This window comes from Phasianus colchicus, chromosome 1 (genome assembly GCF_987193195.1).
Source record: "Phasianus colchicus chromosome 1, bPhaCol1.hap1.1, whole genome shotgun sequence".
Classification (NCBI taxonomy): Eukaryota; Metazoa; Chordata; class Aves; order Galliformes; family Phasianidae; genus Phasianus; species Phasianus colchicus.
This window is the reverse complement of record NC_143436.1, coordinates 153,874,783-153,887,309: the sequence shown is the minus strand read 5'-3', so window position 1 is coordinate 153,887,309 and position 12,527 is coordinate 153,874,783. Positions and strand designations below refer to the sequence as shown.

Here is a 12,527-nt window from a genome sequence, read left to right as displayed (position 1 = left end):
ACCTAAATCTATTGTCTCCGTGAATACAATTAAACAAGATGTATGAACAAAATGACGCAAAGCAAAATAAATAAATAAATAAAGATTAAAAAAAAATTTTTTTTTCCTTCTCTTTGCAAGAGAAATGAAAGGGAAGAATAATTTTGTTTGCATTATACATTTGACAGTGTTTGTGGTACATCAACTTTTACTCTCTTATAAAGTAACAAAAAATGATATGCTTTAAGATCAGTAACTGACAAAAACTGTGCTATACTAGAAGCTGATTTTCAGAGTCACTCTTGGCCAAAATAAAATGGGGGCAGGGAGAGGGTAAGAATAGTTAAAACAAACAAACAAAAAGTCAACAGCATACTTTGATTCAGGCTGACATATCTTGTGTTGAGGCTCAGATGTTCAAAGTTAAACTTCTACCCACAATACTGATTTGTATCCGGTGCCCTCTCTTGTAACATATCTCAGGTGCACCCAGGGCTTTTGTCATTATGCAGTAGGTTTGGAGGAAGGCAGAGCTACAATGATTACACAATTCCTTCCTTTTTTCAAACATCGCTCTTGGCAAGTTTGTTTTAAAATGTAACTTCAGCTCCAAAGTATTCAAATATCTATAAATAATCCTGTACATTAGTCGACTGCACTGTCAAAGCTTCTGATTACTGACAAAGTCTACTGAAATGGGAACCATTTTTGCCTAAAAATGTGAACATTTTAGTCATAAACTTCTCTAATTAGCACACAATTTCAGTTGGGGGGGAGGAGGGGAGTTTTCCCAAAGAAACTTGGGTTATGTAGTATCCAAAAAGCCCACTACCTCTTCCAAGGTGAAAACTACCAAACCCTCACGCTGTTTCAAGTGAAATCCATGCTACCCATACCTAAAGTAGGAGTATCTGCTTTCCTGACAATGCCTATGACAGAGGAACAGGAATTAGTAATTTTTTTATGGCAATAAGATCTCAATTTCTGTCATCTGAAGCACCAGTAAATTAAAATGAAGAGGACACATGAAGTATTTTCTAGCCATAAGAATCATACTAAAGAAATGAAAATAGGATGTTATCTGGAACTAGATTTCAACGTCACGTGAATGGAAAAACACTTTATATCTCTCTAAAATGCAGGACAAGTGCAGCTAGGTAATGATTTTTTCACCTTGACATAAAGTTTAAGAAGCAGAAGGGTAATGAGAAAAGCATGCTGCTCCCTCCTCTTTCACCTTTTGTCCCCGTAAGTGGCAGTAAAACCTTATGTATTAAGATGAGAAAAGGTCAAGGGGAGGGGACAGGGACCAAGAGGAAGAAATACCATGAGAAAGACTTAAGACTTACATACAGAGGGTCTCTTTGCTATTTTTGGATAGAAGAAATGCTATGTGTGTGCATATGTTTTCATTTCTGTCATTATTTCAATGACATATCATTTCTAATATTCCTGTTTAAAATCAGGTTGTACAAGATTACACATTTTTAATTTTTAAAAATAATGTTTGCTGCTCATTAAAAAAAAAAAAAAAAAAAAAAAAAAAAAAGCAAAGGAAACAAGGAGAGTACTTCCATTAGTAGGGATTTTGTGTGCTTTTTCACCACTTAGACTACACATGACCCTAACTTGCAATTAATGCATTTAAAATGAGTCAATACGCTGCTGCCATTTTCAGTAAGAAATCTATTCAAATCCTATTCGTACAGACAGTACTCAATCAAGCATGCTCTCATATTCAGCCAATTTCTTACTGGGTCTATGCTCCAGTGACTGACTGAGAAATTAGTCTCAGCAAATGAGATCATTATTACTCCCTGTACCTGCACCCATCTAGGAACATCTGAGACAAGACAGACTGTTCAATTGCATCTTCCTTAACAGTTAATTCCTAAAAATAATTGAATGTTCCACTGCAGCACAGAGATGCATTCTTTTATCTCCCTGCCTTTTAAGAATAAGCCTTAAGATTTCACTCAACACAAAACTGAATTACTTTGCATTTTTCCAAAGCGAAAATTATATCAGGTAATGTTGTGCGTGACAAAAAATAAATAAATAAATAAAAAGAAAAAAAAAAATTATAGATGGTCAGTAAATGATCAGTACTTTGCTACTGTCAAATCACTTCCACTTCAGAAGAGCTGATGGTTTGGTAAGAAAGTATAATAGACCTCTGGAATTAATCTTCCTGACCACATAACTACTGTATTTCTTCATTAGAGGAATTTTGGCTTTTGAAGACTGATTTGGTAAGTCACTTAAATATGTAAATACTCACCTGAATATTATCTCAAATCCTTGAAGAACACATTTTATTTCCATCTAAAGTGCTATACCTTTTTATTTTCCACTTGAATCAAAGTTTCTTTTTCCTTTTTACTGCTATGATCACTATCTCAAAAAAGAAATTATAATCTAGCCTCAAACCATTAAAGAACAAAATAAAAAACTTGCTTGAGGATATTAATAAAGACATTCCAAAGTTACTGTACAAGCTAATGTCATGTATTTATTTGTAGCTCACAGCTCACACCATTTGGAAAAACAATTTGCAAAAAGCTTTTTGTTTCTATTCTTATTATAGTCAACTGTCAGTCCTACCCTACGAGTCTCTGAGCAAACACTACAGTGGCATCAGAATTCATAAGAAATTCACAGATCAAAACACTAAATCAACAACACAACAAATGGAGCAGTAAGAAGGGTTTTCCCCTCTCTCCTGGCTTAAATGGTTCCCTGAAATCAAAGTTTTATATGGTATATATCTGGCATGACTTTTGTTGTTATCCTCAAAACCTGTGTACGGAAAATTTTCCTTTCATAGACCTAGACTTTCCTATCTCAAAGGAAAAAGTAGGTATGCTTTAATAACATCATCTCAATCCACTTGAAAAGCCTTCTTAATTCTTACTAAAACAATCTAAACTATTTAAGGAAACATTTTGGTTTTATTTAGAACAGTAAACCTTATCTAACGAAGTGCAAAACTAGTATGTTAACTGACGTACACAAGCCCATTTTTAAGAGTCTACTGCAAACATGTTGATTTATACTAACAGAAGCCTGAACCCCAGCATACTGGGTAGGCCAATATGCACTACAGAACGCCATCCTGCATACATCCTCACTCCTAGACAACATACTATACAACCCAATTCACTTTAGCATGCTTACCTGTGGAGGGGGATCCAATAGTTATCCCCACTAAAAATCATATGGAATGTGATAACTAGCATTCGATATCAATGCTAGCTTCCAATTTCACCATCATCAGGAGTACTTTGCCTGTGAACATGTCTACCTGGTTAAAACGCTCCTTAATACATAAAGAAAACCCTGCAATTGCAGTATTGTCCTTTATCTAACAGGACTTCCAGTTGCATTTCTCTCGACTGCTACACTGCTCAGCCATGATACAGTTTGACAGTTTTCCTTCAGCTTTCCTTAAACTTGGAGAGAAACACTAAAAAAATAGCGCTCACCTTCAGTATTGTCAAGTTCATTAATACACTGAAAAGACTGGATTTACAAAGCTCTAAACAACAGTGTTGTTCTGGTTTCCAAAATATAGCTTTAAGGTCAAAGATTCCCCCAGTGACTGGAATATTTGATTATTCCCAGGTTTGTTTTCAATCATGGTATGGTTGCAAGACTAACCAAGGACAGTTAGATATAACTGTCTTATTCTTGAATTAGGACAGAGAGGTTCCCACTCTTTTTTGTATTTAAGAACAAAATTCCTAAATATTTTAATAAATTTAAAATATGTTTATCAGCAGCCAAATGTCTCACATACGCCCCAACATTCAATCACAATATACTGATGTGCTTTAAAAACTGACAAATGACTCCATATAACTTAAGCTACCTTCTTCCTGACAAATTCCATTCAGTAAGTTCTGCTCCTCTTCGTATACTGAAATATCCAGGAACTTTGTGCAGAGAGGAAAGAAAACTAGCTTGTATTTTTCACTAGAAGAAAAAAAAAAAAGGCGGGGGGGGGGGGGGGGGGGAAGAGGGGGAGGGGAGAGAGAGAGAGAGAGAGAGAGAGAGAGGGAGAGAACAAGGCCCATGTATCAGCTATTTTTGTTTTGCAAACTAGTCAGGACTTGCACATTTTAATTTCCGTTGATGACTGATAAGTGATACACACAAACACAGTGTAAGATTTTTGAGTACTGCAGACCTATGAAAATTACATCAAGCACCTGATCGTAGATTAAAAATTTGGGGGGAGGGGGGGAAGGGGGGTGGAAGATGTAACATTAACTGTGCTCTGGTTTTCAGCTTTTAGTGAGCTCTTAATTTATTAGTTATAACTTGTTTTTGTTGGAGGGGGTTCAGAAAAGGCTGTGAGATTTTTCTAAGTGTCAGCTTAAAAATACTTACAACTATTTCTTAAATGCCAGCTTAATAAATGTATAAATAAAATTCAACATTAAGACCTCTGAACTTGGAGAGACGTGCTCAGAACAGGAAATGATAGTTTGTTAATAAAGAAAGGTAAATCATTCTCTAGACTTCCGGTGGGAAACTTGGCAGCGAAAGGATTTTGACCTCAGTGGAAGGTAACTGCCACAAATGACAAATCTAGCAACTTTCTTCATACAAGTGAGGCAAATGTTTGACACAAGGCTGGACTGCGTTCACATCTATCATTCCCTGTGGCATATTCTTCTGCTTTTAGCAAATAATCTCGCAAGCTTTTTGCACTGATGGTATCAATCTTCCCTTTTTTCCCCCCTCTCTGAGTAAAGCTATGCAAAGCTAACATTTTTTGTGAATGATTACTTATTTCTGAAGCACAAAAGCTCATCACTTACAGAATAGATCAATCTTTCAGTGCCCATTATTGCTAGTCTGGAATGAATCAATGAATTTTCCTATGTTCATTTTCCTTTTCAGATGCAGGACCAGCATATGTGACATTTGTGTAAAGGAAATTAAAATCCTGCATTACATTCAGATGAAGCAGTAAACAAAGAAGCAAAAGTACACTTAAAAGTTCTATTCTGATTTTCCAGATGGTCAGATTAGACTCACTGTAGCTATATTACTTCAAAGTCTGCAATTTAAAGCACTGATTTTCCCAACTCAAAACAGTAAATAGGGGAAAAAATGACAAGTAGCCAAGTTTAATTTCAAACGTTAATATATTTTCTATTTTATAGTGAACATATGCATCGTTCACCCCTTATTTGCAGCAACTATGATGTCCTCATAAAAAGGGGTGACACTTGTAAGATGCCTCTTAAAATAAATATTTCTTTTTATAAAATAATAAAACTTCAAATAAATATTCTTTACACTAAACAATATGTTGAAAAAATTAGAAAATAAAGGCTGAATTTTACTGTAACTGTACAATATACATGAAGTCCAAAGGGAAATCAGAGTCTTGTAATAGAAGGTTTCTGTAAGACAAAATACAATCTAAAAACATACTGATTGATTCACATTCTTCCGAATGTACAACATATTAGTATAATATTTTGTGACTGTGCCATGTTTTATGACACCACTTATTTTTCACAGTTGAAAATATTATTGTATATACAAAAATATAGCACATTATCTCTGGCAGAAAACAATGAAAAAAGAGAGTCATTTGCTAATTTACAAATTTTGCAAGTACTATTCACAAACCACGGAGTTGCCTAGGAGTGTCTGTGTTGCTTTAGCTTATGCAATATGTGGGTCACGATGTACTGCATTGCCTTTTTTATTCTGCATCCCACTAGTTGGATTCTAACAAACCTATCAATTAAGATGGCACACAGAGAAAAGTGTGTCACTGCAAACAGCTAAGTGTACCCCCAACCCTTCTACTACAGTGCCAAGACCATAGCTGCTTAGTTGGTTGCATATATGTTAAGAGAATCCTTATTACTCGATTATTTCTGATAAGTGATGCTATGTTGGCTTTTCAAAATTCCTGGGGGGGACACTGGGAACTTTGCAGCAAACCGTGTTGGAGTGTTTACAGCGGCACCCAGGCCGATTGACCCGGTCGTAACAGCCCTGACACAACTTAAGGCAACCCTTGGCTGGCAGGTAACACCACAAGCAAGGCAGGAAGAGGGACACCACACCCATGGCTGACCACCTAGTGCAGCAGTGTGACTGACTGCAAGAGCAGGGGTTGTCAGCACAGTTGTCCTCATCATCATTGGAGCAGTGATAGAAGAGGCCCTTCACGCAGCACACGCAAGTCCCGTAATCAACCACGTTCTGGGCTGAGCAAAGACACTGTTTGTCACAGATCCAACACGATGGGAGGGTCCTTGGATATGTGCACTCCTTGCACTTGCACTTCCCACAGTCCTCGCACCTGTAGCTGTGTGCTCCCAAGTCTTCTTTGCTCAGCGGCTTCAGCTCACTTGACTTGAGCTCAGACTTGGGCTGCATGCGGACTATCCCGTCAGCAACTGGCCCTGAAGATGATCCTAGAAGTCTGTGTTCAGAGGAATTACTGCTTGTACTTGTCCTTGTACTGCTCCGCGAGCCTGTGCTGACTGTGCTGATGGAGCGGGACAGAGGTGCCCGAGGAGAAGCGTGCGTTTGCGTGTGCTGAACCCGGCTAAAATGACGATGCTCAGGCAGACCATGGGGCCTCTCATTTTTAGGCTGGCTCACTGGACGAGGAGCAGACTTGACCCCTGGCCGCGGAGCCACTGTTGGTCCCTCTGTGTACTCATTCGTGTTGCGGATGGCTCTGATCTGGTCCAGGGACAGGATGTGAACTTGCTGTGTCAGGACATCCCGCAGGTTGGGCTCTCCATGCGGCCTCCCACTGTCACGCCGAGCCTGTAGCAAGGCCTGCGACCCGCTGCCGTGTTGAGCTCTCATCTCCATCGCTGCCCGGAAGCGTGCTCACCCCAGCAGGCTTAGAACACATCTGAAATCCTGGAGCAACAAAGAGAGGATTCACTAATTGCAACACATCTCATGCTTTCCAGCAGCCTGCGGGATTTCACAGCACTACACACATTCAAGTAATGCATCAGCCATTAAATAAGGATTCACAGCTTGGGGGGAGCGCAGTGCTGGTCAGCTAAGTACACTCTACTTGGCCTCCCACAACTACTCCTGGGGAGAGCTTAAAGAGACTCTGTTCTAGGTCCGTGCATTTCAACCTGTGGCTCTAGAAAGCCCAAAGATGACGACTGGCAACTAAGATGTCCCAGACCATCCTCCTGCCAGACCACGGCCTCTAATGTGACCAAGTTCCAGCCCTTTTAAGTGACTCTTCTTTTCACACGATACTACTGAAAACCTTATTTTACATTAAATAAGAAAGAGCCTGCAAGCATTTAGCAAGTGTAATGTGACCTGTTGATGACAGACATATAATTCTCCAATTTTGTTTAAAACTGGATAATATTTTGGTAGGCCAGTCTCTTTACACATTAAACTTTACATGATGTAAATAGGAAATTTTAGTTTAATACCAATGGTCCCAAGAAAAACACTAAATAGCAATAAAATGTTTGAGGTTAGACATTAAATGAGTTAGTGCTACCAAAAACTTCAGCAGCACAAGTAAAAATATCTTTCTCCAATATTTTAGTGTGTGTCATACTTGTACACCACTGCTATTGTTATTTTAAGGCTCAGTACTACAAAAGCAATGCTACCAGTTTTGTTATTTATAAAATGTGTAAAAAATTCCAGAAACTAAACCTCAAATATTACCGAGTGGCTTTTGGGAGAGAGGCGTGAATAATGACATCAGATAACATCAGCACCCAAGGAGGTTACTTGGTTGCTAACATAGCTTTAAAGGATGAATAACTACAAAGTTGAAAGGCAAACTTGAGAATTTAAATGGGAAGTCAGGAAAAGACCCAAAAGATGGGGCCTTGCACATAACTTGCTACCACGTTAAAATATGCACAAGTTTCAAGCGTTGACCTCTGAATCACTCAGTATTTGTTTTGCCTTTATCATATTTTAAAGCAGTTCCTAAATCCAATTACCTACACAAAAATCCAGAACAATATTTTACAATTAAAACCCAAGCAGGAACCAAGCTCCTTACAAGGACCACACAATGTCTTCAATTATACCTAGAGAGAGCACCATAGTGTTACTCTGTACACATCAGTTACCAACAAGAATACTATACCGCAGTATAATAAAATATAGCCAAACACTTTAACAATGAACATCTCCAGACACTGTCTTTCTTCTAACAGCAGCAGAAAGCATTTAACCTTTTAACTCCTGGTGGCCTCCCCTCAAGTGCTTTTTCCTCCCAAAAAAATCTAGGCTTTAAGAGTGACCAACTATTTTAAACATTGCCAACTCCTAGTTTTGCATGCAGAGTGTATCATGGTGCTCCCCCAAAAGTCTTGAAAGCTTATCTTGAAGCAGCATTACTTATATTTTCTTCAAATTCAAGCCTTTGCTGTACAGAAAGTTTCAGAAAGTAGGCATTCCCTCGTCTGATTAAAATAAAATAAAATAAAATAAAATAAAATAAAATAAAATACTCTCCCCATTCCCGAGAGGAACTGCTAACCCTATATCCAGGCATCCAGACGGGAGCCCACCGACCCAGAGCCAACCCGTGCAGAAGTGACAGCCCCGAGCAGAAGCCAGGCTGCCCCCAACCTGCGGAGCGCAGGGGATGAGCGCGGTGCAGGAGCCCCTCGGACGCCGGACGTCCCCCGGCGCGGCTGCATCCGGGCGCGCAGCGGGAGCGCAGCAGGTGGGACGCGGAGCCCCGAGGCTGCAGGCGGCGGCCCCGCGACTGCAGACAACCTGGAGATTAACAGGAGACATCCCCGGGCCGGGAGGTGGGAGGGGGCGGCAGCAGTCGCCTTATCAGGAAAGTCAAACCCATGTTTCCTTTTAACTCTTCCCCCCTGCCCTCCCCCGGGAGATGCTCAGGAAGCCTTTCCCTGCCGGGCAATGCGCGGCGCCCCGCAGACTCTTGGAGACAGCACCTCCGGGACAGCCGGGCAGAAGGCAGATTGCCACCCCCTTCCCCCTCCCCGCCTTGCCCTGAGCACTCATTCAGTCGCCGAAGAAACGAACTGTCCGAACTTGAGCCTCCCGCCCCTGCCCAGGAGGCACTGTCAGCCCGATCCGGGCCATGTCTCCTTATTCCCCCTGACAGACCCTAACGGGACAAGATGTAAACTTCCAGCACCTTTATGTGCAGCCGTGCCCGAAAGCTCTGAGGGAAAGCTCTCCCTCTGACCCAGCACCCTTCCAGCTCTTGGCCTTTCTGTGTGTGCATGTGGGCGATAACACCGTTCCCCACTTAAAGAAACCAAAGTCCACTCTCGCACAGCTCAAGTACCACGAGCGCTGCCTACTCCTGGATGGGATTGGCAGAAGGGCGAGCGGGGGGGCGGTTTTCGTCTTCGCACGTCTGGGGAAGTGGCAAACTCAAGGGGCTTCTGCGTGCTGCGTGTGGAAAATCCCCGCATCGCGGAGGGGGCCTCGGGCGAAGCGGTCCCTGCCCGGGAGTTACTGTGTCGTGTTCGGAGCCGCGCAGCACACGACCCCCACCGCCCCGCACACACCCCCGCCACCCTCTCTGCTTTCACAGGGCTTCGAAACCCGCATTAAGGACAGAGCATGCCATCAGACTCTGGATTAGGGCAAAAGGGACTTTACATCAGGGTGGGGCAAGCTGACAAGCTGACACACAAGTAACTTGCTGAGAACACCAGCAGATAAATAAATATATTGGAGTTGAAGGGGGGAGGGGGGCTTACACAGTAAACCCACACAAAAAGTAAAGTCTTTCTTCCCCTCCACACACGAACTCTGCAAAGTAGAACCTGGGGAAGAAGTTTCCCCGTCTCATGGATCGAATCAAGTTTCACCGCACGAGAAATACGCACGCACCCGCAGCCGCACAGATGTATTTACACACCAGCCGTGCACTCACTTCCGAATGGCACGGATCTCCCGACGCTACCACACACGGGCGTCAATCACGGCGCTCCCCCGGGCCCGGGGCACCGGCGGCCCCGCAGCGCCCTCCCTGCGCCTTCCCCGGGGCAGCACCGCCCGTGCCCGGCTCCCCGCAGCCGGGAGAACGCGGCCCCCGCCTCCCCGCAGCCCCCCGGGCACGCGTGCGCGCCCGCGCAGCCTTGCGCCCCCGCGCAGCCTTGCGCCCCCCGGAGCAGCGCGACGGGGCGCAAATATAGCGCAGACCTCAAAACCCTCCCCGGAGAGAAAGCGCTCCGAAATTCCACCTACGGCTCTTCTCTGGGAAAAGAAGGAGAGAGGAAGGGGGGAGAGAGAGAACCTGTGCGAGTGGAAAAGGGATCGGCCTCAAACATTTCCACGAGTTTTCTTGGAGCAGCGCGGGGGGGTTAGGGGGGTTACTGAAAAGCTTGTTTTGCAAAGAAGGAAAAAGCTCTCACCGTGATCGCGGCGCTGCACCAAACCCCTCTCTCTGTTGTATTTTCTTCTTCCTGTGGTTTGCAAATAAATCCAGCCCTAAAGCAAAAAAAAAAAAAAAAAAAAATTCTTTTCCAAACTCTGCTTTCGTCCAACTTGCAAATGAGAATCAGAACGATCAGCGAGCAAAAAGTCCGGAGCAAAGTCAGTCCCTCTGCCCAGATCGACTGTAAGAACGTGTGTGCGCCTATGTGCTATAGTAATAATCAGAACACCTCTCCGGATCTGGGTGGGTTTTCTGTGCTCCTCCAAAGATCTCACTCACACACACTTTCCTTTTTCTCCCTCAATGAACAGGAGGCCGAACCGCCAGCACCGACTTTTTTTTTTTTTTTTTTTTTTTTTTTTTTTTTTTTTTTTTTTGCTGCCGTTGCAAAGGATCGAGAGGAAGGGGAAAGCCACAGAAAACGAAATCAAATGGATCTAAAATCCGATGGCAAAGCTTTCTTCCAGCGAGCTCCTCCGAGGAAGCAGCAGCAGCAGCCGGGCAGGGGGGCCGCGCTGCCGAACGCCGCTCGCCGCACGCTCCTCTCCCTCTCCCTCGGCTTTCTCGCTCCCTCTGCGAGCGTGTGTGTGTGTGTGTGTTGCAGGCGGCTCTGCGGTTTGCGAGCGGGGGGGTGTTTGGGGAGCGCAGCGGATTTGTGGTGGTAGTTGTTGTTGTGTGTTTGGAGGAGGTGGAGGAGGAGGAGGAAGATTTGAGATCTGAGCTGGAGGGGCTCGGCGTTTTTCTGCTTGCTCTCTCTCTCCCTCTCTCTCTTTTTCTTTCCGGAGGAGGTAGGGTGATCTCTCTGCAAAAGCAGCAGTAAATGGCGTCATGTGGATCTGAGGAGGAACAGAGCAGTTGTTGTCCCAGAGGATATATCGCATCCGGTCCCAGCTCATTGGCTCTGCGGGGCTACATTCACTGGCGCTCCCAGCGCCCTGCCAGCACTCTGAGCTGCGGGAGGCATTCAAAAGGGCAGTGCTGCCGCCGCTTACACCACAACTGCGGCCCCGCTCCCGGTCCCGGCCCCGCTCCCGTCGGGCCCCGGTCCGCGCGCAGCCCCGCGCCCCTCTCCGGGCCCGGCCGCAGCCTGTTCTCACAGGAGGCAGCTCCGTGCGCGGCCACACGGCGCTCGGGGCTGCTTTTGTGCTCGCGTGTTTATCCAGGGGCCGGCAGCGATCGGGCTGCAGGGCGGCCGAGGGGAGCTACTTTCCCCGGGGGGAACGGGAGACCCATTCCCAGGTGCTTCCCCTCCCCCAGCCGTGTTTTCTTTTCTCTTTTTTTTTTTCCTTTCTTTTATTTATTTATTTATTTTTAATCCCCTCTATGGAATAAAAGTTTAAACTGTCTGCTCCCTACCCCCCCAACCGGCAGCAGGAAGGGCCGCTTATTGCCCGCGGCATTGTGCCGCGGATTAACGCGAGGAGGCGGCACGGCGGCGCGGAGCGGGGCCCGCGGGGCAGCGCGGGGCGGGCGGCGGCAGGGGCACAGCGGGATCTCCTAGAGCCCCCAGAGGACTGCTTCTTAGCGTCGTTAGTTTGTAATTTCGGTCGCTTTTATGAAACTTCCGTTGTAATGGATTCTGACTCGTGTGCGGGACGCGGCCCACGGGCAGCTGACAGAAGTGGCTGTTTGTATGCGGGGTTCCTTTGGCACGGCCGCAGCCGGTCCCCTCCGCACGGGTTACAGTGCCGCCGGCCCCGGGCACCCCGCGCCGCCCGCGTGTGTCTTTAAGCGCGCACAGCGGCGTATCCACGTCGGCATGCACAGAGCGCTCGTACACCCCTATCACGTGTGCCCCTGCTTAAAATATACTCGGCGTGCCGAGCAGCGATGTGGCGCGTTATTTACATGAGCGATTCTCGGGGCGAAAGCCCTGAGAACTATTTTTAATGCTGGAGGCAGTTGGGAGCACTTCCTCTTCTCCACCTGCTATCACCGCTGCTTGAGTGAGGGGTCACTGTTAATAAAAATGGGGGTGGAGGGCGTGGTGGTGGAGAAGGCAATGTAGTACACCTCCGGCCTTCAGGTTTTCTACATTTTCTAAATCGATATCACAGTAATATCATGAAGCTGCGCGTTATTTCTCATAGTTTCTCTATGGGACGGCCACAGCTCCGCGCACCTTCCTTCGTGC

The 12,527-nt window shown here is 44.9% G+C and overlaps 1 protein-coding gene across 3 annotated transcripts; it reads right to left on the bottom strand.

Annotated features, from left to right (window-relative positions):
• Positions 1-5,116: 5,116 nt before the first annotated feature.
• On the bottom strand, positions 5,117-10,463 carry SPRY2 (sprouty RTK signaling antagonist 2). 3 transcript variants are annotated; one of them, XM_031610987.2, is made up of 2 exons: positions 10,371-10,463; positions 5,117-6,888 (listed from the first exon to the last, which is right to left on the bottom strand). In XM_031610987.2, exon 2 carries the CDS (start codon positions 6,835-6,837, stop codon positions 5,896-5,898), a length of 942 nt encoding a protein of 313 aa, XP_031466847.1. In that variant the 5' UTR covers positions 6,838-6,888; positions 10,371-10,463; the 3' UTR covers positions 5,117-5,895. The 3 variants fall into 3 exon arrangements, with proteins under 3 accessions (XP_031466847.1, XP_089986354.1, XP_089986347.1); XM_090130228.1 differs by lacking the exon at positions 10,371-10,463 and adding an exon at positions 9,140-9,483; XM_090130221.1 differs by lacking the exon at positions 10,371-10,463 and adding an exon at positions 8,507-9,091.
• Between the last annotated feature and the right edge of the window lie 2,064 nt (positions 10,464-12,527).